The sequence below is a fragment of the Aotus nancymaae genome, unplaced genomic scaffold (assembly GCF_030222135.1).
Source record: "Aotus nancymaae isolate 86718 unplaced genomic scaffold, 86718_ANA_hifiasm-v0.15.2.pri h1tg000265l, whole genome shotgun sequence".
In the NCBI taxonomy this organism is placed as follows: domain Eukaryota; kingdom Metazoa; phylum Chordata; class Mammalia; order Primates; family Aotidae; genus Aotus; species Aotus nancymaae.
In genome coordinates this window covers 261,033-284,744 of record NW_026988680.1, presented here as the reverse complement: position 1 = coordinate 284,744, position 23,712 = coordinate 261,033, and the positions used below count along the sequence as shown (strand labels likewise).

General features: G+C 58.0%; 1 protein-coding gene across 1 annotated transcript in view; it reads left to right on the top strand.

Annotated features, from left to right (window-relative positions):
- LOC135273113 (obscurin-like) overlaps positions 1-23,712 on the top strand; it is a 56,252-nt gene that overhangs the window by 11,246 nt on the left and 21,294 nt on the right. The window contains 36 exon segments of the mRNA XM_064372039.1: positions 212-500; positions 605-832; positions 835-898; positions 1,481-1,578; positions 1,680-1,979; positions 1,982-2,104; positions 2,369-2,635; positions 2,726-2,998; positions 3,561-3,833; positions 4,558-4,754; positions 4,866-4,950; positions 5,235-5,507; positions 6,733-7,008; positions 7,551-7,838; positions 7,976-8,143; positions 8,146-8,256; positions 8,964-9,337; positions 11,788-12,254; positions 12,256-12,656; positions 13,762-14,040; positions 15,761-15,839; positions 16,083-16,207; positions 17,358-17,424; positions 17,426-17,553; positions 18,262-18,294; positions 18,536-18,634; positions 18,797-19,015; positions 19,515-19,575; positions 19,905-19,975; positions 20,729-20,812; positions 20,815-20,847; positions 20,968-21,104; positions 21,639-21,839; positions 22,036-22,118; positions 22,582-22,755; positions 23,539-23,695. Of these exon segments, the coding sequence (XP_064228109.1) occupies positions 212-500; positions 605-832; positions 835-898; positions 1,481-1,578; positions 1,680-1,979; positions 1,982-2,104; positions 2,369-2,635; positions 2,726-2,998; positions 3,561-3,833; positions 4,558-4,754; positions 4,866-4,950; positions 5,235-5,507; positions 6,733-7,008; positions 7,551-7,838; positions 7,976-8,143; positions 8,146-8,256; positions 8,964-9,337; positions 11,788-12,254; positions 12,256-12,656; positions 13,762-14,040; positions 15,761-15,839; positions 16,083-16,207; positions 17,358-17,424; positions 17,426-17,553; positions 18,262-18,294; positions 18,536-18,634; positions 18,797-19,015; positions 19,515-19,575; positions 19,905-19,975; positions 20,729-20,812; positions 20,815-20,847; positions 20,968-21,104; positions 21,639-21,839; positions 22,036-22,118; positions 22,582-22,755; positions 23,539-23,695 (6,585 nt within the window).

The following is a 23,712-nucleotide window of genomic DNA, read 5'->3' as shown; positions in this document are numbered from 1 at the left end:
GTCCCTGACACCTGACTGTCTGTTTTCCCGCTTGATTCACCCTTTCTACCCCTCACCTTCAGAGCTGACCCTTTCCAGAAGTCCTGAGGTCCCTGCCACAGGCCCCACAGGAGAAGGGGGAGGCAGGCCTGCCAGCACCCTGCAGCCGATGTCCCCAGCTCTCCACCCCCTACTGGGGACCCCTCGTGGACTTCAGGGCAGGGAGGGTGAGCTGAGCCCATGCCTGTCCGCAGCCCAGCCGGTGCGGTTCTGGGAGGCCCTGAAGGACCTGGAGGTGCTGGAGGGTGGTGCTGCCACACTGCGCTGCATGCTGTCATCTGTGGCCGCACCCGTGGAGTCGTGCTGTGGGGACAGCATCCTGAGACCAGGTGACAAATACAGCCTAAGCCAGGAGGGCGCCGTGCTGCAGCTGGTGGTCCGGGACCTGTGGCCACAGGACAGCGGGCCATACTCATGCTCCTTTGGGGACCAGATGACTTCTGCCACCCTCACAGTGACAGGTCAGTGTCTCTGTCCACCCTGCCCATATGGCCCAGTGATGCCGCCTCCTCCAACACAGGGGAGCAAAGCCGGTGCTCTCTGTGTCTGTCTGACCCTCCTGCAGCTCTGCCTGCTCAGTTCATTGGGAAACTGAGGAACAAGGAGGCCACGGAAGGGGCCACGGCCATGCTGCGGTGTGAGCTGAGCGAGGCGGCCCCTGTGGAGTGAAGGAAGGGGTCTGAGACCCTCAAAGATGGGGACAGATACAGCCTGAGGTGGGACGGGACCAAGTGTGAGCTGCAGATTCGTGGCCTGTCTGTGGCAGACACTGGGGAGTACACGTGTGTGTGCGGGCAGACAGGACATGAGCCATGCTCACTGTCAAGGGTAATGACCTCACGTGGCTGCGTGGACTGATGTGGGTGTGTGGCCTCCTCCGTGTGCAGTCGCAGGCACCACACACCTCCTTGCAGGTGCTTATTTCCTCTGCCTCCCGCAGTTTCCTCTGTACCCTCTGCTCATGGGTCCCAATGTTATCCTGTGCCCTGGTGTCTGTACTGAGCTCCAGCCACGTGACCTTGGGTACCAGTCATCGTGGTAGGGAAGGAATTCCTGCCTTGTTGCCTTCCCCCTGCCTCCCATCACCCCCTAATCAATCAACTTTCTGCCAGCCTTCATTTGAGTCCTGCAGTCTCAGCCACAGGGTCTCATGGCCTTGGAGGGAGGCCTCTGGTGCCTAGCAAGGGGAGGCGGGACCTAGAGCCCTGGACCCTGCATGCTGGCCCTGGTTCTGTGTAGCCTTGTGGGGCAAACAGTCCCCACGGCACCTGAGGGCCTAAGGTGACGTGGTCCCTGCCCTGGAGTCTGGGGGCCACGGCCCCACTCTGTGATCTGAATATATATCTGTGCCCGGAGAGGGAAGACGGAAGCTATAGCCCCAGGCCCTCGCATCGGCCTGGGATCTGGGGGACTCAGCTCTGCCCTCAGGTCTGGGGCACAGGTCCTCACCCAGCAGCTCTCCAGCCAGCTCCCACCTGTGTACCAGGGAGGAGTACACACCCCTGCCCTGGGCCCTGGGGGCTGTGGCCCCACAGGGTTGTGGGTGGGGTCCTGGGTGAGAGGCCAGCCTCCTAAGCCCTGGGCAGATCTCGCCCCTCCCTGCTTTCCCACTGCTCTGCCTCCTCACTCCCGAATCGCAGACCAGTGGTCCCCACTGCCATCTGAGGCAGCACCGCCTGTGAAGCCAGGCCAGGGAGCTGGGGGGAGCCCAGGCCCTCATCTGCTGGCCTGGAGAGTGATGCCTGGTGCAGATCTGGAGCTGACCCTGCCCCCTGCCCCCTGCCTCCTGCCTGCTGCAGCCCCACACCCCATGTTCCAGGAACCGCTGCAGAGTCTGCAGGTGGAGGAGGGCTCCAGAGCCAGCCTGCAGTGTGAGCTATCTGCGCCCACTGCTACAGTGGTCTGGAGCAAGGGTGGCCTGGAGCTGCGGGCTGACGGGCACTGGAGCCACGGCTTCAGGGCTGCATGGTGGAGGTGGTGTTACAGGACCTGCTTTGTGAAGACACTGGCAAGTACACCTGCACCTGCGGCTCCCAGAGCACCAGTGCCACCCTCACCGTCACAGGTGGGCTTCCAGGCTGGCCTGGCCCAGGATCTAGTGCAGTTCCAGTGTTCCAGGCTGACCCTTGGGGCTGCCTTTCCACCTGGGGGTCCCAATTGAGGAGACGGCTCCACAAGGTGGAGGTCGGACCCAGCCCAAGGCCCTGCTCCTTCCCAATAGCTGCTCTCTGCAGTTCCCTTCCCCACCCTGCCCTGTATCATGCTCGCTGTGCATTCCCCCTTATAGCCCTTCAGGGACCTGCCCTCACGCCCTGTTCCTCCCCTGCAGCGGCACCTGTGTGGTTCCTGCGAGAGCTGCAGCCCCAGGAGGTGGATGAGGGAGACATGGCACACCTGCATTGCAAGCTGAACCGGGCGGGTGCCAGTGTGGAGTGGCGCAAGGGCTCCCTGCAGCTCTTCCCTTGTGCCAAGTACTGGATGGTGCAGGAGGGGGCCACTGCAGAGTTGCTGGTATGCGGTGCGGAGCAGGAGGACACGGGTGACTACATGTGTGACACGGGTCACATGCAGAGCACAGCCAGCCTCTCTGTCCATGGCGAGCTGCTCACCAGCCCTGCCTCCCACAGCCCTTCACCCTTGGTCAGTGGCCAGGGGCACTAAGTGTTCCTTCCTGCATTTCCCCCAGTCCCCAGGCCCAAGTGCAAGACCTGGCTGCAGAGTCTGGAGCAGCAGACGGGTGCCGTAGCCCAGCTGTGCTGTCAGCTGAGCGAAGCAGAGCGGGGGGACACAGTGCAATGGCTCAAGGAGGGCGTGGAGCTACAGGCGGGTCCCAAGTATGAGATGAGGAGCCAGGGGGCCACTCGGGAGCTGTTGATCCACCAACTGGAGTCTAAGGACATGGGCGAGTATGCCTGTGTGACAGGTGGCCAGAAAACCACTGCCTCCCTCAGGGTCACAGGTGAGCCTTGGGGCCTCCCGGAGGAGAGGGTGAGCCACTCCCTGCCATCCACCCCTCATGGTGACCTTCTGGGTGCACCTGAGCCCTTCTCTCACGCTGTCTTCCTCCTCACTCCCGCACCTCCCGGTGTCCCTGTCGGGGCTCTCTGAGAGAAGCTGGGCTGCAGGGAAACAGGCTGTAGCCCCTCAAGTCCACCCGTGGCTGGCATGTGGGTGTCCTGCTGACCGCTCCTGTTTCTCCCGCAAGCCTCGCCTCCCTGCTGTGCTAGCCAGAGTGGGGCTGCGGTATGCGAGTGGACGGCCCACGACCCCTTCCCAAGGATTCCTCAGAAACAACTGCCTCTTGGCCTACACCCCCGGCCCAGGTTCTGTACTCAAAGAGCTGTCATGGTGGGATCTGTGCTTGTGAGCACATTGGGGGACGGAAACCATGTGGGACAGATGGGCTGTGGCACAGGAGTGTGAGGGTGCCCAGGAAGGCTTCCTGGAGGAGGGGGCGTGGGAGCTTGGCCTGGGCTCTTTTACTTGGCTGGTAAAGGGGACCCTCTTGCCTCACCCCTCAGAGCCTGAGGTGACCATTGAGAGGGGGCTGGTTGATGTGGAGGTGCCAGCCAACGAGGATGTTGAGTTCAGCTGCGATGTGTCCTGGACTGGAGCCACAGACGTGCAGTGGTGCCTGCAGGGCCTGCCACTGCAAAGCAACGAAGTGACAGAGGTGGCCGTGCGGGATGGCCGCATCCACACCCCGCGGCTGAAGGGCATGACATGTGAGGACACCAGCACTGTCTCCTTCCACGTGGGTGGCCCCGCTTCCTCCGCCCAGCTCACTATTAGAGGTAGCCGCAGGGAGGCCCCATCAGTGACTGCACTGGGGATGGAGACAGACAGCAAAGGTCCCTGTCTTTGAAGCCTGGGGGACTGGCAGGGAGGTGGACCTGTGAGCTGGCACTTCAGGGTGGCCCCAGGATGTCAGGGGAGAATGGGCTGAGCCAGGCTGGTGGGGTAGGTGGGCGTGGGCTTCCCATACGTTGACAGTGTTGGAGTTTGGGTCTTGGCCCTCGTGGGGGCCACTGCAAACCGGGGTCACTGTAAACCGGGGCTGCTGCAAACTGGGGCCACTGCAAACCGTAGCCCACTCTCAGCCATCAGTCATCTGCACCATCTCCTCTAGTTCTCACCCGGGTCCCATTTACCCACCTGTCATCCATCCTTTCATCCATCCATTTATCCACTCACCCATCCATCCACCCATTTACTGTCCATCCTTCATGCCTCCAATCCATCGATCCATCCACAATCCTTCTATTTCTCCATTGATCAGCCATCCATCCATCCACTTATTATCCATCCATTCATTCCTCCATTGATCCATTCACCCATCCACCGTCCATCAGAGCAGACTCTGCAGCTGGAGTGGGGAGCTGAGAACAGGCCCCCATGTGCTTATCTTTGTGCATTTGGGGAGGATACCCAGGGATGGATTCCCTAGGATGATGAGACTGCTGATCCAGGGGGTACCTCAGATGCTGAGGCTGACACCCATGCCTCCGCTGTGTACAGCTCCTGAGGTGACCATCCTGGAGCCCCTGCAGGACGTGCAGCTCAGCGAGGGCCAGGATGCCAGCTTCCAGTGCCAGCTGTCCAGAGCCTCAGGCCAGGAAGCCCTCTGGGCTTTAGGAAGCGTGCCCCTGCAGGCCAACGAGATGAACGACATTGCTGTGGAGCAGGGCACACTCCACCTGCTCACCCTGCACAAGGCGGGGCCCCTGGGACCTGCTCGTACCAGGATGGGGATGCTTCCCACTCCATTTGGGAAGGTCTTCCACCAGGCGGGTGTGTTGGGGAGGTGATGAGCCCCTGTCATTGAGGTCTGGCAAGATGGCTGGGCTCCTCCTGGAACTGTCATCTTCCACGTGGGCATGTGTAGCTCCGAGGCCCAGCTGAAAGTCACAGGTGGGCAGTGCCCATCCACACCGGTCACTCTGCCTGTGGATGCCCAGCTTCCTGGGCACCAGAATATCCTACCCATTGGCGCTGTCCGCGGGTCGGGGGGCAGAAATCTAAGACTTGCAAAAATGATCTTGTCTTGGGGCTGGCAATTTTCCAAGTGAGTGCCCCCCTCCACGTAGCCTCTGGGGAGGGGCATTTTGTTTGGCTTTTTGTAGTTTTCAGGGCTCTCCCCGGGGATGTGGGGACCCTGGAAGTGCAGACTGGTCTGAGACTCCCTCTCCCCGCAGCCAAGAACACGGTGTTGCAGGGGCTGGAAAACATGGAGGTGCTGGAGGGCAGTGAGGCGCTGTTTGAGTGCCAGCTGTCCCAGCCCGAGGTGGCCGCCCACACCTGGCTGCTGGAGGACGAACCTGTGCGCACCTCGGAGAATGCCGAGGTGGTCTACTTCGAGAATGGCCTGCGCCACCTGCTGCTTCTCAAAAACTTGCGGCCCCAGGACAGCCGCCGGATGACCTTCCTGGCCGGGGACATGTTGACCTCTGCGTTCCTCACAGTCCGAGGTGACTGTGCTGTGCCAGTGCGGGGCCAGCCGGATGCCTCCCACTAGAGGCTGCGGTGGGTGGGCAGGGCTGCAGAGGGCTGGGGCTGGGGGCTGCAGCTGCAGAGGGGTGTCAGGGGCGGAGGCCCTGGGGCTGTGGGGAGGGACACGAGGGGCGGGGTTCACCAGGGGCTGGCCCCTTCCACCTGAGGCCCGGAACCACCCACTCCGCAGTGGGTAGTGTAAGGCCTGTTGCCTCGCTGGGAGCACAGACGCACACCACCCCCTCCCTTGCCAGGAGCTCAGACACACACCCCTCCCTCTCTGAGAGCTAGGACACACCCCCATCCATCGCCGGGAACCCGGACACAACCCCCTTCCGTCGCCGGGAGCTCGGACATCCCCCCTTCCCTCACAGGGAACTCGGACACACCCCCTTCCCTCACCAGGAGCACGGACACAGCCCCCACTCACCGGCAGCCCTGAAAAAAGCCCCGCCAGGATCTACCCGATACCATTTTGTCCCATCAGGGCCCCACTCCCCGCCTATCATTTTGTCCCCTCCAGGCCCCACTCCACGCCTACCATTTTGTCCCCTCCAGGCCCCACTCCCCGCCTACCATTTTGTCCCCTCTGGGCCCCACTCCCCGCCTAGTATTTTGTCCCATTGGGGCCCCACTCACCTTGGGCACAACCAATCAAACGCCTCCACTCCATATAAAACCCACATCTGCGAGAAATCCGTGCGACTTCTCCGGCCTCTCTTGTAGGACCGCAGAGACTCACTCGGGAGCCTGAATAAACACTTCACATTGGATCTTTTTGTGCTGGCCTCAGTTTCTTGATTTTAAACTAGGCAAGAACAAACCTTACAGGTAGGAGCCCTGGGACCAGGGCCCAGGACGGGTGGCACGGTGCGTGCGTCCTGCGGCAAGACCAGAGGCACCCCGGAGCTGGGAGGGGACGTGTTGGTCTCTGGGACACACGGGAGGCTGGGTTGAACGCAGGAAGGATGTGGCAGGGTTGAAGGCAGGAAGGATGTGGCAGGGCTGAGGGCCAAGCAGGGGTGTCCCCGTGGAAGGCTGGGCTGCCCTCACTAGAGGGGCTCGTGGGATCGCAGGTAGGGAGCTTCGGTTTCGTGGACCCCTCCCACCCACGCAGGCGTGAGGAGGCGAGGCTCTGAAGCCCAGGCACTGGCCCCCTGCTCAGGTCCTCGCCCTCACACCCCTTCCCCTGCACAGCTGCAGGCTGGTGCCTGGAGATTCTGGAGCTGCCGAAGGACGCGGCGGTCCCGGCCGGCACGCAGGCCCGCTTCACCTGTACACTCAACGAGGCGGTGCTGGTGGGAGAGGTGTCCTGGTACATCAGCGATGTGGCGGTGCAGCCAGATGATGCCAACTGGATGGTCACCGCCGACGGCAGTCACCACACCCTGCTGCTGCACAACGCCCAGCCCCACCATGCTGGGGAGGTCACCTTCGCTTGCTGCGACGCCGTGACCTCTGCGTGGCTCACTGTACTGGGTGGGTGGTGGGTGAGCTCCCTGCTCCCTCCCTTGCAGGTCAGTCTGGGGGAGTCCCAGGCTGGGTTCTGCAGTATCTGCCCACTCCACACCCTCTGGTTGGCTGCCTGCAGATAGGGGCCTGACCGTGGGAGTTTGGGAGGCTGCCCTTGGCCAGGCATAAGCATGCATGAGCCCACCCCCCTGTGGGTTCCTGAGGCCAAGGTTCCCTCATCCTGCCCCATATCCTCACCTCTCCCCACCCCCAGTGCACATCTGAGCCCAGCTCTGGGCAGACCGGAGGTAGGAGGTGCTCTGGCCCCAGAGACTGCTGGGGACTCTCCACTCTGGGTGGCTCCGGGCACAGTCTCCATGTGATATGCAGGTGTGCCGCCATGGGGCCTGGGCAGCAGCCTGCACTCCCTGAGACAGATGGGCCACTGGCACAGCAGCACGGAGCCTCAGGGTGCGGCCACCTGCAGGCAGTACAGAGCTCAGTGGCCTCCAGAGGGGCTGTTCATGCCAACAGGGAGCTGCCCCCTGACCGGTCTCCCTTTTCCCCAGGCCTCCCTGAGCCCCCAGAGGATGCTGAGGTGGTGGCTTGCAGTGGCCATGCTGTGACACTATCTTGGGCGGCTCCCACGAGCGATGGAGGCAATGGTCTCTGTGACTACTGCGTGGAGATGAAGAAGGGGGCCACAGGCCAGTGGTGGCTCTGCCAAGATCTGGTACCTGGACCCGAGTGTGTGGTGGATGGCCTTGCCCCCGGGGAGACCTACCGCTTCTGTGTGGCAGCCGTGGGCCCTGCGGGCGCCGGGGAGCCAATGCACCTGCGCCAGGCTGTGCCGCTTGGTGAGTTGCTGCACTGGGACCTGGGAGTTCACAGCCTCCACAAGCTGGAGGAGGGAGGGGGGCCTCGGGGTGGGGCCTGTGCTCTGGGTGCATCTTTGCCGATGGGGCCTGTCCTCCTCCATGGATGCTGTTCCCAGCAGAGCCACCAAAACCCGTGCCTCCCCAGCCCTCAACTCTCGAGAGCTGGCAGGTGGCAGTTGGTGAGGATGTCTGTCTGGAGCTTGAGGTGGCCGCTGAGGCTGGCAAGGTCTTCTGGCACAAAGGGATGGAGCGCATCCAACCCAGAGGGCGCTTCAAAGTGGTCTCCTAGGTTGGCGACAGATGCTGGTGATCAAGGGCTTCACAGCAGAAGACAAGGGTGAGCACCACTGTGGTCTGGCCCAGGGCTCTGCCTGCTCCGAGGCTGCCACCTTCCAGGGTGCATTGGCCCTGTCCTCCCAGTTCCAGGGTGGGGAGCTCTGGGTGGGGGTGCAGCTTGCCCGCCTTCTCACAGGCTCTCTCAGGGAAGGGCTGAGGGTCCTCTTGAGGACCCCGCCACATGGGAGAGACCAAGGCTCAGTAGGGAGATGCGGCAAACCCCACGTGCAGAGCCTTGACTGCCAAGGACAGCCTGCCTGTCCCTGAGCAGGTCCTGGCTGGTGCAACACTTGGTTCTATTCTGGTCCCTTTAAACTTCTGGGCCCTGTACACAAACATCCCCTGTATTCTGAACTCCCTGCAACTCCCAATGCTCCAAGCCACCCCACACTCTGAGGGCCATCCCCTGCACTCTGAGCCTGGGCCCCCCTGCCTGGCAGCCAGCACTCCCATGAGTCTAGGTGCTCTATCCCAGAAGCAGGATCAGAAGGGCTCAAGTCAGCCCAATTTGCCTTTGCAGAGTCCTTTTCTGTTCCAGGCATCACATGTCCTGTACAGGGAGGTAGACTGAGGCCCCACTCCAGGTAGGAGAGCTGAGGCTCAGGGGCTCTGAGACTTGTAAAGATTGTGCCATCTGAAGTAGCCAGTGCCAGGTGGGGAGAGAGGCCTAGCAAGGCCACAGCCCAGCCACATACTGATTAGCAGCTGAGGTGGGTCTGGGGTGTTAGCTGTGTCCTAGCCCACTGACCCGTCTCCTGCCTTCCTCAGTGGTGCTGAGCCCAGCCTCTGTGGATGAGGCCCACCTGCAGCCCAGCCTGCCCACCGAGGCAGCTCAGGAGGGCGACCTGCACCTGCTGTGGGAGGCCCTGGCTCGAAAGCGTCGCATGAACCGTGAGCCCACGCTGGACTCCATCAGCGACCTGCCTGAGGAGGATGGCCACTCACAGCGCCTGCCACAGGAGGCAGAGGAGGTGGCACCTGACTTCTCCAAAGGCTACTCCATGGCCGATGAGCTGGCATGCACCGGAGAAGCTGACCTCTCACACACCAGCTCTGATGATGAGTCCCAGGCAGGCACCCCTTCCCTGGTCACCTACCTCAAGAAAGCTGGGAGGCTAGGCACATCACCACTGGTCAGCAAGGTGAGCACCCCAACTTGGCCTGCAAGGAGAGGTCTGAGACCTTCACCATCCTTCCATCCTTCCATCCATCCATCCATGCATGCGCTATTCATCCAGCCATAATTCATCCACCCATATATGCATCTGTTCATCTATCATTTTTTCTTCTATTCATCCACTCATCTACCATTCATCCATCTATCCATGCACCTATTTATCCATCTTTCCTTCCTTCTTTCCATGTAGTCATCCATGCATCTGTCCATCCACCATCCATCCATGTGTCAATCCATTCATTCATCCATCCATCCATCCTTCCATTCATCCATCTGCCATCCATCCATTCATGCATCCATCTGCCATTCATCCATCTATCCATGCACCCATTTGTCCATCTTTCCTTCCTTCCTTCCATGTACCCATCCATGCATCTGTCCATCCACCATCCATCCATCCATTCATGCATCCATCTGCCATTCATTCACCTATCTGTGCATCCATCCATTCTTCCTTCCACCCACCATCTACCATTCATCCATCTATCCATGTACCCATTTATCCATCTTTCCTTCCTTCCTTCCATGTACCCATCCATGCATCTGCCCATCAACCATCCATCCATCCATTCGTGCATCCATCTACCATTCATTCACCTATCTGTGCATCCATCCATTCTTCCTTCCACCCACCATCTACCATTCATCCATCTATGCATCCATCCATCCTTCCATTTATCCGTCTGCCATCCATCCGTTCATGCATCCATCTTTCCATCCTTTCCTCCTTCTACCATCCATCCATTCATACATCTGTTCTTCTTTCCTTTCATCTGTTTATTTATCATCCATCTACCATCATCCATCCATTCATCCATCCTTCCATCCACCCTTCCACCACCGATCCATTCATGCTTCTGTCTTTGCTTCCTTTCATCTATTCGTCATCCATCCATCCACCTACCATTCATCCACTTATTTCTGCATCCATCCATCCTTCCATCCACCCATCCACTATTCATTATCTGTGCATCCATCCATCTGCCATCCATCCATTCATGCATTCATCTGCCCATCCTTCCATCCTTCTACCATCCATCCAATCATACATTTGTCTTTCTTTCCTTTCATCTGTTTATTCATTATCCATCTACATCCATCCATTCATCCAATCATCCATCTGCCACCAATCCATTCATGCTTCTGTCTTTTCTTCCTTTCATCTATTAATCATCCATCCATCCTTCCATCCACCCATACGTGAGCCATCCATCAATGCATGCATTTATTCTCTTCTGTCCATCCACCATCCATCCTTCAATCCATGCATCTATTTTTCCTTTCATTTATCCATTTATGTTTCCATTCTTCCTTTTATTCATTCATTCATGCATTCATTCTTTTTTCCTTTCATCCACCCATCTATTTATGTGTCCATCTCCCTTTACTTTCATCTATTCATTCACCTGCCATCTGTTCATCCATATGTTCATCTTTCCTTTCTTCCATCTATCCATTCACCATCTATCCGTCCATGCACACATTCTTCCTTCCATCTAGTCATCCATCCACCCATCTGCCATCTATGTACTCATCCATCCATCATGTATTCATCGTCCTACTGTCTGTCCCTTCATCATCTGTCCATCATCCTTCCATGTGTTCATCCATGCATGTATCCATTCATCATCCATCTACCATCCTTCCATTTGTCCATCCTTGTATGCATCCATCCTTCCTTCTTTTCATCTATTCACGCATCGTTCTCTCTGACTTGCATCTGTCTACCCACTATCCATTCATGTATCCACCCAGCATACTTCCATTCATCCATCCATCTGCTATCCATGTGCCACTCCTGTGCCTGTTCACCTGTTTATTGATTTATCTGTCAGCCTGTTTACCCACCCATACAACCATGCAACTGCATTCATTTGCAGTTTATTATCCATCCGCTGTTCATCCATGATCTATTCCTGTACTTGTTCACCTGCTTGTCTGTTTATCTGCCAGCCCGTTTATCCACCCATCCACCCATACCACCATCTGTCTAACCATTCACTCATCCGCCAGCCACCTACTCACCCATCTATGCACATACCTGTTCTCCCATTCAACCCTCTGTTCATCGGTGTATCTCTCCATCCACCCAGCACCCACCCAGCCATATACCCACCTGACTGTTAAAATTTTTGCCTGAAGAGTTGGAACTGGCCTCTTCATGGTGATCTTCACAACCCTGTTCATCTCCGTCTGGGTGACTGTGTAAAGCGATTTCCAGGAAGTGGGTTGGCCTTTTGGGTGGTGCTGTTGGACATCTATGTCAGTCGAAGCTAGTGTGGGTCCAGTTGGTAGGAGGAAAAAGGGCATACTGGAGCGAGAACTGGAGCTGTCCCCACCATGTGTCTCGTGCTAGTCCTGCCCTGTTTCTGGCCTCAGTTTCCCTATCCATGACATCAGGCTCTGTGCCCACAGGTCAGGGCCCCAGGAGCCCCCTCTGCGAAGCTACAGGAGCAGCAGGAACCACTGGCTGCTGTGCGCCCACCACTGGGAGACCTGAGCACCAAAGATCTGGGTGATCCCTCAATGGACAAGGCAGCTGTGAAGATCCAGGCCACCTTTAAGGGCTACAAGGTTTGGCAAGAGATGAAGCAGCAGGAAGGGCCCGTGTTCTCCCACACATCTGGGGACACTGAGGCACAGGTGGGGGATGCCCTGCGGCTGGAGTGTGTCATGGCCAGCAAGGCAGATGTGCGAGCCCGCTGGCTGAAGGACGGCGTGGAGCTGACTGATGGGCGGCACCATCACATCCACCAGTTTGGGGATGGTACCTGCTCTCTGCTGATTACTGGCCTAGGCCGTGATGATGCTGGCCACTACACCTGCCAGGTGAGCAACAAGTTTGGCCAGGTAGCCCACAGTGCCTGCGTGGCCGTCAGTGGGACAGAGTGAGGCCGAGAGCTCCTCTGGGGGTGAGCTGGACAATAACTTCTGCCGGGCTGCCCGGCGGCTGCACCGGCTCTTCCGCGCCAAGAGCTCGGCCAAGGTTTCAGATGAGGAGCTCTTCCTGAGTGCAGACAAGGGCCTTGCAGAGCCAGAGGAGCCTGCAGACCGGCAGACATACCACAAAGATGAGCATTTCATCCGCATCCGTTTTTAGGTACTCACCGAGGCCTGCCAGGTGGTAACGTGCTTTCAGGAGATGTTTGCCATGCTGGGCATCAGAGTGGAGATCAACCTTGTGGAGCAGAGGCCCCGGAGGGTGGAGATGCACATCAGCAAAGAGGCCCCTGCACCTGGGGTGCCTCCAGAGCCATCACCCAGCCTGCTGACTTCTGATGCCGGTGAGTCTGCACGAGCTTCAGTCTGGGGTCCAGAGCCAGGGTGAGGAGGCAGGGGGAGGCAGGGGAGAAGGAGCCAGGCTAGTCGTGGCAGAGTCTGCTGCAAGCTCAAGGGGTTACCTGTGCCCACCATTGGGCTCTTTGCAGGTGCAGCTCACTGGGGTGTGAACAGCTCTGACTTTGAGGTTAAATAGAGGTTAAAATCTATTTGAACTCCAACCCCGTCTCTTATTAGCTGTGTGCTTTGGGAGAAGCTGCTTAGCATCTCTGTGCCTCAGCTTTCACATGTGTGAAATGACAGTTGTTCCTTGGTATACACAGAGGATGGATTTCAGAACCCTCATGGGTACCCAAATCCACACATATTCGAGTCCCCAGATGAGCCCTGCAGAACCTGTATACATGAAAATCAGCCCTCCCTTTACAGGGTTTTGCATCCCAAAAGTGCTGTATTTTTTAATCCACATTTGGTTGAAAAAAATCCATATATAAGTGGACCCAAGCAGTTCAAGGGCCTGTTGTTCAAAGGTCATGTGTACTCACTCTAGAATTTTATTTTTTAAATGAGACTGAAATGTAACCTGTATAAAATGCTGCATTCCTCATGCTCCAGTCTGCATACCATTTCCCATTCAAGCATCTAGGAGTAATTGAAAAGCCATTTCCCTATTTACTTGTATCTCTCTAGGAATGTTAAAGAGGGTATGATGAATATCCCACAGTGTTATTTCTTGAAACTTCTCTCCAATTTTGAGCCTCCCCCTTGCTTTGAATTCCTCACCTGCTCCTCCTGGACTTACAGACCACACAGTCTTTATCTTTGCTTTACCTCCCTTTTCCTCCCTGTTTCCAGCCCCTTCTCCCTTTTGCCTCAAAGTAACTTGGGAAGCAAGCTGGCAAACAGAATTCTTAGAGAACAAGGAAGAGAGAGAGGCTGAGCAGGCAAAGACACCATTCTGTTTAGCTGTCAGGGTCTTCAAATGCTCCCGTGTGAATGATTGCTCTGTACGTCCTGTGTGTCAAACCTTTCCTCTGGTGGTGACTCACTTGTATGTGGCAGCCGGACATGATCATTGTTCCCTGGGGCTAACTCACCCATCTTTCCCAGCCCCAGTGTTCCTGACCAAGTTGCAGAACCAAGAAGTGCAGGATGGGTATCCTGTGAGCTTTGACTGCATGGTGACAGGTCAACCCATGCCCAGTGTGCACTGGTTCAAGGATGGGAAGTTGTTGGAGGAGAATGACCACTACACGATTAATGAAGACCAACAGGGTGGCCCTCAGCTCATCATCACAGCTGTGGTGCCAGCAGACGTGGGCGTCTACCGCTGCCTGGCTGAGAACAGCGTGGGGGTCTCCTCCACCAAGGCCGAGCTCTGTGTGGACTGTGAGTGCTACTGTCTGATTTGGTGTCTCCAGGTTGGTGGTGTAGGGGCTCCTGAGTTCGGCTTGAGGATGGTTGAGAGAGCATTCATCTCAGGCCAGGCAGGATTTGGGGCCTCAGTGTCTTGTGGCTGTTGGAAAGCTCTCTGGGAGCTCAGGCATCATTATGCCTTTGCCTCCGCATAGCTGAGCTCCCACATATGAATGACAATATGCGATGTTGGTTTTTCCATTCCTGGGTTACCTCACTTGGAATAATAGTTGTCAGTCTCATCCAGGTCACTGCAAATGCTGTTCATTCCTTCCTTGGTATGGTTGTGTAGTATTCCATCGTGTGGATACACACCACAGTTTCTTTATCCACTCGTTGCTTGATGGACATTTGGGCTGGTTCCACAATTTTGCAGTTGTGAACTGTGCTGCTATAAACGTTCGTGTGCAGGTAACTTTTTTGAGTAATGACTGGTGTTCCTCTGGGTAGATTCTCAGTAGTGGGATTGCTGGAACAAATCGTAGTTCTACCTTTAGTTCTTTAAGGAATCTCCACACCGTTCCATAGTGGCTGCACCGGTTTACATTCCCACCAGCAGTGCAGACGTGTTCCCTGATCACTGATCCATACCGACATCACTGGTTTTTGATGATGGCCATCCTTGCAGGAGTGAGGTGGTATCACATTGTGATTTTGCTTTGCATTTCCCTGATGATTAGTGACGTTGAGACATAGAATATATTTTAAAAACCCAAGTAGAACTTGGTTTTTCTCTAGAGATGATAGAATTTCCAATGGATAGGATTCATAGCAGGTTAGAGAAGAAGATTAGAAATTTATTATAGAAGAAAAACTATATCATGCAAGGACATGAGGGAAGGTGGGAGCAGGCGCTCTCTGGGGTCCCTTCTATAAGAGCAGTAACCCCACTGATGGGCTCCCCACCCCTATCCACCTCCCAAGGGCCCACCTCTTCATCCACGGGGGGCTGATATTTCAGCATATGGTCTTTGGGGGCTACCCAAACATTTATTCCATAAGTGAGGGTAAGTCCAGCCCCAGTCACTCCATCTTGACTAGAAACACAAGTCCCAGCTGCTGATTTTGAGGACTGTGTCTCTTTTATTATAAGTTCTGGGGTACACGTGCAGAACATGCAGGTTTGTTACATAGGTATACACGTGCCATGGTGGTTTACTGCACCCATCGACCCATCACCTACATTAGGTATTTCTCCTAATGGTCTGTCCCCTCTAGCCCCCACCCCCGACAGGCCCTGGTGTGTGATGTTCCCCTCCCTGTGTCCGTCCATGTGTTCTCATTGTTCAGCTCCCACATGTGGGGTTTGGTTTTCCGTTCCTGTGTTAGTTTGCTGAGAATGGTTTGAGGCCTGTATCTCTTCATCCCCTTGTTCCCTAGTAGGATGGAACTGGAAGGTTCTACCACTATCACTGTTTCTTCTGAGGCCTCTGGATCATCCAGTATTTAGTTTGCTGTGTCAAAGAGGCTTGTAGTTGGTTAGAGGCCTTGAGGAATGTGGCTGGTAACAGCCCGGGGTGGAGAGGCAGCAATGCCGCTGTTCCCCCCGTGACTTCCTAGCTCCCAAGTCTAAGTGGCTCCCAGGCAGGGCTGTGTAGTCAGGACCTCTGAGGGCTGACGCTGTCCTGGTGCCAGAGCTCGTGCTGGGGCAGGTGGGGTGGCAGGCGCTGCTCTAGCCCCTTTCCTCCTCCAGTGACAAGCACAGACTACAAAACTGCAGTGGATGCCACGGAGACCTCGTCCTACTTCAGTGCCCAGGGCTACCTGTCCAGGTAGGGGCTGCAGAGGTGGGCTGTGCCCCAGACTGACCTTGCAGGGCCTCTCAGGGAGTGACGGTGCTGGGTGAGGGCCGGGCTTGGGCTGATAGGATGCACACCTGGAGCCTTCCTCCACGCCCCGGTGGTCTCTGTCCACTGAGTCAGCAAACAAGGGCTTCCAATGTCATCCATGCCGGATCTCCTCCACTCCCCTCCTGCCCTGCTTCACGGCTGCCGCCTTTTCTGTCCTCATGCCAGCCGGGAGCAGGAGGGGACAGAGTCCACCAGTGACAAAGGCCAGCTGCCCCAGGTGCTAGAGGAGCTGAGAGACCTCCGGGTGGCCCCTGGCACACGCCTGGCCAAGTTCCAGCTCAAGGTGAATGGTGAGAGGGAAAGGCAGTGGGGACACGGCCATGGCGGGATGAAGGTCAAGGAGCTGTCCCCCGTCAGCCACAAGTGAAAGGAGACACGGGCAGTGGGGTCAGGCGGTCACTCATCCCTGCTGTATAGGGTCCAGCCCTGGAGGGTTCTGTGAGCTCCTCCCTGTTGGTGCAGAGACAAGAAACTGTGGAAATAAAAGACACAGACACAGAGATAAAGGCAGTTTGGGCCCAGGGTCCACTGCCAACCAAAGCACAGAGACCTGCAGTGGCCCCGAGTGTCTGGATGCTCTTTTATTGAGTACAAAGCAGGGGGCAGATAGGCAGTGTGAGGTAATGGTGGTCGGTGATGGGGTCAGGTAAATCACGTGTCTTGGAGATGGGGGGCCCAGGACTTTCACGTAGCCAAGGCGAGAAAACCTCATGCGTCAGCGCTCTTCACATATTTGTCAGAAATGTCAACGACATTAATCCTTGTCTTCTGAGAAAAAGAGAAACCAGGTGCAGAAGTGGGGCGTGAGAGTGGACAGGGAACGTGACTGCTGAAGCACAGCCTCACATAGAGACAGTTGAGCCCCTGGAGGTCTGTGGGCTCCTGACAGTCACCAGCCCTTGCCACAAGAGCATGGAGGAGCGGAGTTTTCTCCTCACTTCCCCAGGAAGGAGACGTCTTGGCCATTTGGACATCTCCTCCCCTAGCTGACTAAACAGCAGACGCTTTCCCAGTGCTGGCACTGCCGTACAGCCGAGGCACCCTCCAGCAGCCCTTATGAGGGCATGACAGACGGCTTAGAGCACCTTGCCTAAGGGTCACTTTGTTCACAATGTCACCTCAGTTCCATGCCTCGTAACCCGATAGTCATTAGTAAAATTAAAGGTTATATTGAGTATATATCTTTATAAGTAACTATAAAATTATATATGATTATGTAAAGGAATAACTGTGTGCCTACATTTCTAAATTAATATTTATTTGGGAACAGGCTGTGACTTCAGACCTTTACGATGGTACTTGCAGGGTCCCCCCCACCACATGCTGCCTGGGTGCGGGAGGCCAATGCTGCGTCACTGGTGTTGGGTCTGTCTCCCATCTGGAGGGCACAGTGCCCATGGGTGGTAGCCCAGGCTGACCACTCCCCCTCCAGTGGCCCAGGCTACCCAGCTCCCAGGTTATACTGGTTCAAAGACGGCCAGCCCCTGACAGCATCCGACCACATCCACGACTGACAAGAAGACTCTGCACACCCTGGAGGTCATCTCGGTCACCTGGAAGGATGTTGGCCAGTACGCAGCCTACATCGGCAATGCCACGGGTGCCACCTACTCGTCTGCATGGCTGCTGGTCCAATGTGGGTGCTCCTGGGTCCCAGGCAGAGCCTTGGGCACTGGCCAGCATCCTGGCCAGGGCTGACACCCTGCAACCCTGCCACCTCAGGCCCTCAGTGGGGGTCAGTGGCCATCACCCCTTCGTACAGAGTGGCATGGGTGGCCACAAGTCGGCCCTGCAAGGAGCGGGTGTGCAGCCCTCTGTCCTGACCGATGGGCAGGCTGGAGGTTGAAACTGACCCAGAAAAGTGAGTCAGCCCTGTGGCTCTAGGTAGACCCGCACACAGCCAGAGCCAGTGGTAGCGTGGGACTAGAGATCCCTACTTCCTTATCGTTCAAAAAGTTGTAAGCACTGAGAGATCATTCCAAGGTTCACCCAAACCCGTCCTGCCATTGCTGTGTCTTTCCCCTGTGGCCCCAGGTGGGAGTCCCCTGCTGCTCTGAGCAGTGGCATTCTGTTGTGTGCTGGGTGCGGCGTGGGGCCAGAGTCCATGGCAGGGTGAGGGTGGGTGGTGGTCCACATGGCTTGTTGCCTTTGTCACCTGAGCGTGGGGTTCCAGAGCTCCATGGCCTGGCATTCAGGCGGGGGTTAAGATGTTTGCCTGGGGGCAGTGTTGCCCTCACATTCCCTCACCACGGTGGGTGCAACTGCTGGGCATCCACACAGTGCTGGGTAGGAGCCACGGTGGGGCCCCTGGGTGCCGGGTGTCTGACTCCAGTGTCTCTTTCAGGCCCCAATGAACCAGAAGAGAAGCCTGCATCAGGTAAGGCAGCCCCAGGCAGGCAGGGAGCATCCAGGTGGCTGTGGGTGCTGAGGGCCTGAGCCCAGTGCTGGCTGAAATGGAGATGTGAGTGACCACGGGCTGGCTCAGGGAGAGAGCAGCATGGTGCTGTCCAGGTGCTGTCTGTGGAGAGCCACCTGGGGGCCTGCAGGCACTGTTGGGGGCCAGGAGGCAGGCGGTGGGGGCTGTGCCAAGTCTCCAGCAGCTGCCCTGTGCCCTCCAGATGTGTGTGAGCAGCTGGTGTCACCCCAAATCCTGGAGAGGTTCACCCTCAAGAAAGTAAAGAAAGGCTCCAGCATCACGTTCTCTGTGAAGGTAGAAGGTAGGGCACTTCCCACCCTCGGCCGTGGGAAGATCACCCCTGGGATGGGACAGAAGTGCCCCCTTCCACTCACATCTCCCCCAGGGGGCCACAGGAAGGGCTCCACCTCCAGAGGCCCCGCTCCTGATGGGGTACACCTCCCACCCTTTCACCCGCCCTCAGGATGCCCGGCACCCACCGTGCACTGGCTCAGGGAAGCAGCTGAGAGGGGCATGCTGTGGATCGTTCCCAACACTCTGGGTTACACCGTGGCCAGCTCGGCACAGCAGCACAGCCTGGTCCTGCTGGACATGGGCCGGGAGCACCAGGGCACCTACATGTGCATTGCCAGCAATGCTGCCGGCCAGGCCGTCTGCTCCACCAGCCTGCACATCTCTGGTCATGAGTGGGGAGTGGGGGGCGGAGGGCTGGGGCATGGGAGGAAGGCCCTGGGTGGCTTTGGGGTCTCCTCGGGCACATGGCTCATCACCACCATCTGGGCCAGGACCCTGTGGGACCCCCTTTTTCCTCTTCTCATTCTCCTATAGCACCACAGAGACCCTAAGATGGGTCAAGCCCTGGTGGTGCTGGTGGGTTTCAGCCTCAGAGTCCTCTCTGGGCCCAGGCCCCTGTGGGTTCCGCACCACCAGGTTCAGGGACTTTTCCTGAAGCCCCCGTGTCCTGTTCCTTGCTCAGCCCCTCGGAGGACAGGAGAACCCATTCCCCTCCCATTCACTGTTGGGGTGACCTCAGGCCAAGAGTGGGTTGGGGAGGTGGGTTGGGGAGGTGGGCTCGGGCACAGCCCCTGCTCAGGGCTTTGGAGGGACCCAGTTCAAACCCAGAATCAGAGGTGCTGGGGTCAGAAGCCCCATCCCGATGGCTCACCCGGTCCTCCTGACAGTGCCTAAGGCAGAGGAGCAGGAGAAAGTGAAGGAAGCGCTGATTTCCACTTTCCTGCAGGGGTGAGTGAGGGCTGTCCCTGGAGGCTAGTCCAGTCTGGGTCAGGGAGGCCACTGTAGGAGTGGGGGACAGGACAGCGCTGTCCCTGGGGAGACCACCTGTCCCCAAGCATGTCCTGGCTCTGCTCCATGCAGGCCATGTGGCTTGGCTAGTGCTCTTCCTTCTCTGTGCCTCAGTTTCTCCCTTGCAAAATGAGGGCTTCCCTGGGGACTCTCTGGCATGGAGCCCCTTTCCCTGCAGCCTCCAGACCCTCTTTTTGTCAGGAGCTCAAAGGACGGAGGGTGGTGGGGTCCAGCTCAGGCCCCTCAGGACACTCCTTTCACCCATTTAGGACCACACAAGCCATCTCAGCACAGGGGTTGGAACCTGCGGGTTTGGCTGACCTTGCGGGGCAGAGGAAAGGTATGATCAGGGTGGGTGCGTGCCTGCGAGGGGCCAGGGTGGCTGAGCCCCTGATGCTAGGGACAGGGAGGAGGCTGCCCAGGGGTGGCTGAGCCCCTCATGCTGAGGGGCAGGGAGGAGGCTGCATGGGGGTGGCTCCTGGCCTCAGAGGCCCCTCCTGGGCGGTGTAGCTCCAGGACACCTGCTCATTTAGCCACGACCGACCCATGTTCTTGTGGCCTAGACTTGAGGCGTGGTTAGTGTTGGAGCCACGTCTGATCCCTGTGGATCCGGGAGCCTGTGGGGTCCCTGGGCCAGCCCTGGACACGAGCTCACATCCAGAGGGTTGTATAGACACATGGGTGCCAGGCACTGAGAACAGAGCAGCACAGCCCCGCTTTGGCCCCACAGCTCCTCCTGCAGCCTCATGCGCCGGTCTAGCCTCTGCCAGCTCTGTCCCCGGCACCCCTCATCCACTGTCCCCTGGTGTTTCCTGCTGTGCCCTGTCTCTGGACGTTGTCAGCCCCTTGGTCATGCCTTGGCTTGATGCTCATGAGCCAGAGTGACTCCTCATCCTGGTGGGTTCCCACCGGCCCCTGCCCTGCCAGCCACAATCTCATCATCTCCCTGCTGGACATCAGCACCATGCCAGGGAGGCCTCGGTCCTTTGTTCACCATTGGCTCCCAGGGCCCAGGACCGGCCTGCAGCATGGGGTGCCTTGTTGCACATCTGAGGGGCATGCAGCCGCCTGAGCAGAGCATTTTTACCCCCAGAAGAGCCTCTGGTTGCCAAGGAGGCCCTGGGCCACCTCTCCCTCACCAAGGTGGGCACAGAGGAGTTCCTGCAGAAACAGATCTCCCCACCAAGATGGTATCAGCCAAGATCACGCAGGGTGAGGGGCAGCGGCCCGCGTGCCAGGTCTCTGGGGTGTGTCCATGGTGGGTGTTTGGCCTGCCCCTGAGCCCTGGAGACCCAGAAGCAGGCCAGGATGACATAATCCTTGCACCCCCAGCCAAGCTACAGGTGCCCAGAGGTGACAGCGACGAGTCCAAGATGCCATCTACGTTCCCCCGGCACGGCCGATCATGGCCGTCCTCAGGCGTCCAGGGGTCTTCCTCGGAGTCAGAGGACGGGGATGCCTGAGGTGAGGTAGGTGGCTGGAACCCTTTGGGAGCAGGGCAGGGAGAGGTTCTGACCCTCCTGAAGAGAGGTGCAGGGTGGAGGGTGCTCAGGAGGCAGGACTCCCATCAGACTCCAGGGAGGGGGACCCACAGGGTGCACAGGAGGCAGGAACTGGTAAGAACAGGGCCTTCTCTGCACAGGCCCCAGCAGAGACTTGCCTTCTGGGAGGGTTGTTTGTTTGGTTCATTCATTCTCTCCTTCATTCCTTCAGTGGAGAGTGTGTGTCAGGCCTCCAGTGTCCCAGGCATTCTGTTAGGGCTAGGGATGGGCTGAGAGTGGGGAGATGGTGAACAGGTAATGGAATGTAGGCAGCCCAGGCATGGAGCCCCCGGGGCTGTGGTGACCTGTGGGGTCGGGGTCAGACAGGGGAGGCCTCCCACACCCCTGCTGTTCTGCTTGTGCACAGTGACTCTGGGGAGCCTGGCCCTGGGGCTGGGGATCTTGGCAGGCCTGGCTGGCACTTCTGGGGTCCTACCACCTCAGCACCCCCACTCCCCTCAGATCTTTGATATCTACATGGTCACTGATGACTACCTGCCCCTGGGGGCCAAGCAGGATGCCACTGTGCTGCGGGAAGGCCAGTATGTGGAGGTCCTGGATGCCACCCACCCGCTGCGCTGGCTGGTCTGCACCAAGCCCACCAAGTCCAGCCCCTTGCGGCAGGGCTGGGTGTCACCAGCCTACCTGGATAAGAGGCTCAAGGTACTGGATGCCCAGGCAGAAGGGTCCTCAGGGGTCTCGGGGGTCCTGGGAGGGTCGTCCAAATGCCCAGGCAGGAGGGTCCTCGGGGGTCCCGGAGGCCCTGGGAGGGTCATCCCAATTTGAGAGGCAAGAGCCAGTCCCCACAAGGCAAGGCCAGAGCTCAGCACCCCAACCACAAACTCCTCTCCCTTACCAGCTGTTGCCTGAGTCGGGGGCCACCGAGGCCCCCAAGTTCCCTGGGGAGGCAGTGTCTGAAGGCGAGTACAAGACGAGGCTGAGGTGAGCGGCTGCCGGGCCCGAGGCGGCGGCGCTGGCTTCCCACCAGCTGGACCATCTCCCAAAGCAGCTCTGGTTCAGGCCCCAGCACTGGAGGTCTCGGGGTCATGGTCACGCTGATTCCTCTGCGGGGGCCTCTGAAACACTGCTCCTGTGTGAGCCTGTTGGGGATGGGTGGGGGCTGAGGACAGTGGAGCAGGCCCAGAGCTGCCTGGGTTCCCACAGCTGCCCTCCCGGCCTCTCGCTGGTGGCACCCAGCTGAGTGGCTTCCTGGTGTTGGGGCCTGCCTTGTTAGAGAGGGAGCCTCTCTGCACCTGCTCTCCCACTTTCTGCGAGCAGGCGACAGACTGCGGGTGGCAGGAGGCGCTCCAATCTAGCAGCTGAGGGAGCCGGGCCTCATGGCCCGCAGTCCCTGTGCAGGAGGCAGGAGCTCCAGGGTCCCTCACAGTGGCCCCCTCCCGCCCAGCTCTGTGATCCAGGAGCTGCTGAGCTCCGAACAGGCCTTTGTGGAGGAGCTTCAGTTCCTGCAGAGTCACCACCTGTAGCACCTGGAGTGCCACCCCCATGTGCCCACGGCTGTGGCCAGCCAGAAAGCAGTCATCTTCTGCAACGTACAGGACATCAGCCGCTTCCACAGCAGGTGGGTGGGGGCACACAGACACACAGACACACACAGACACACAGCGTCCATGCGCAGATGCTCTTTGGGGCCAGGCCTCCTGCAGGTGGGTTGGAGCCAAAGAGGGAGAGAACCTGTGCTGACTTGATTTACCCCTTGGCGCACCTTCCCTCGAAAGCCAGACGTGTGTACCTGGCTTACTCATGGGAAGGCCTGTGGCTTACCCACTGCTGATATGTGCATGCATACCCTCACACGTGTACACACATGAACACATACATGTGTACATGTACCGTCTTTAAGAGCACACACCCATGTGCATGACACATGCATATCTGTAGATGCACACACATGCACACAACCACATACACGTGCACATCACCTATGTGCACACGGGCATGCCTGTGTACATTATACACATGGACTTGTGTACATCTCCATGCTTTATGCACACCTATGCACATGCACTTTTGCACACCCTTTCATCTGCACACTTGTGTATACATGCACAAAGCACACAGTGCCTCCTTCCCCCACCACCTGCCTGTGTGTGCAGCCACATGCATGTTCATACACATGTGCATGCCTCCACAAATGTGTGCATATGATATTCATGTGTGCTTTTGTACATGGCACACAAGCACTTCCTTGCATGCCCACACCTGTCTGCACACACACTCTCAGGTCCCAGGAGCCACAGGGCCACAGCCCTTGTGCAGGGGCCAGCTTCGTCCCAGAGGTGAGGGCTCAGGGCTGGGCAATGGGGCACGGGCTGAGTCCTGATGCCATCCCCCTCCACGGCAGCTTCCTGCAGGAGCTGTGGCAGTGCGACACGGACGACGACGTGGCCATGTGCTTCATTAAGAACCAGGCAGCCTTTGAGCAGTACCTGGAGTTCCTGGTAGGGCGCATGCAGGCTGAGTCGGTGGTCGTCAGCACAGCCATCCAGGAGTTCTACAAGGTGCCCTGCCTGAGCTC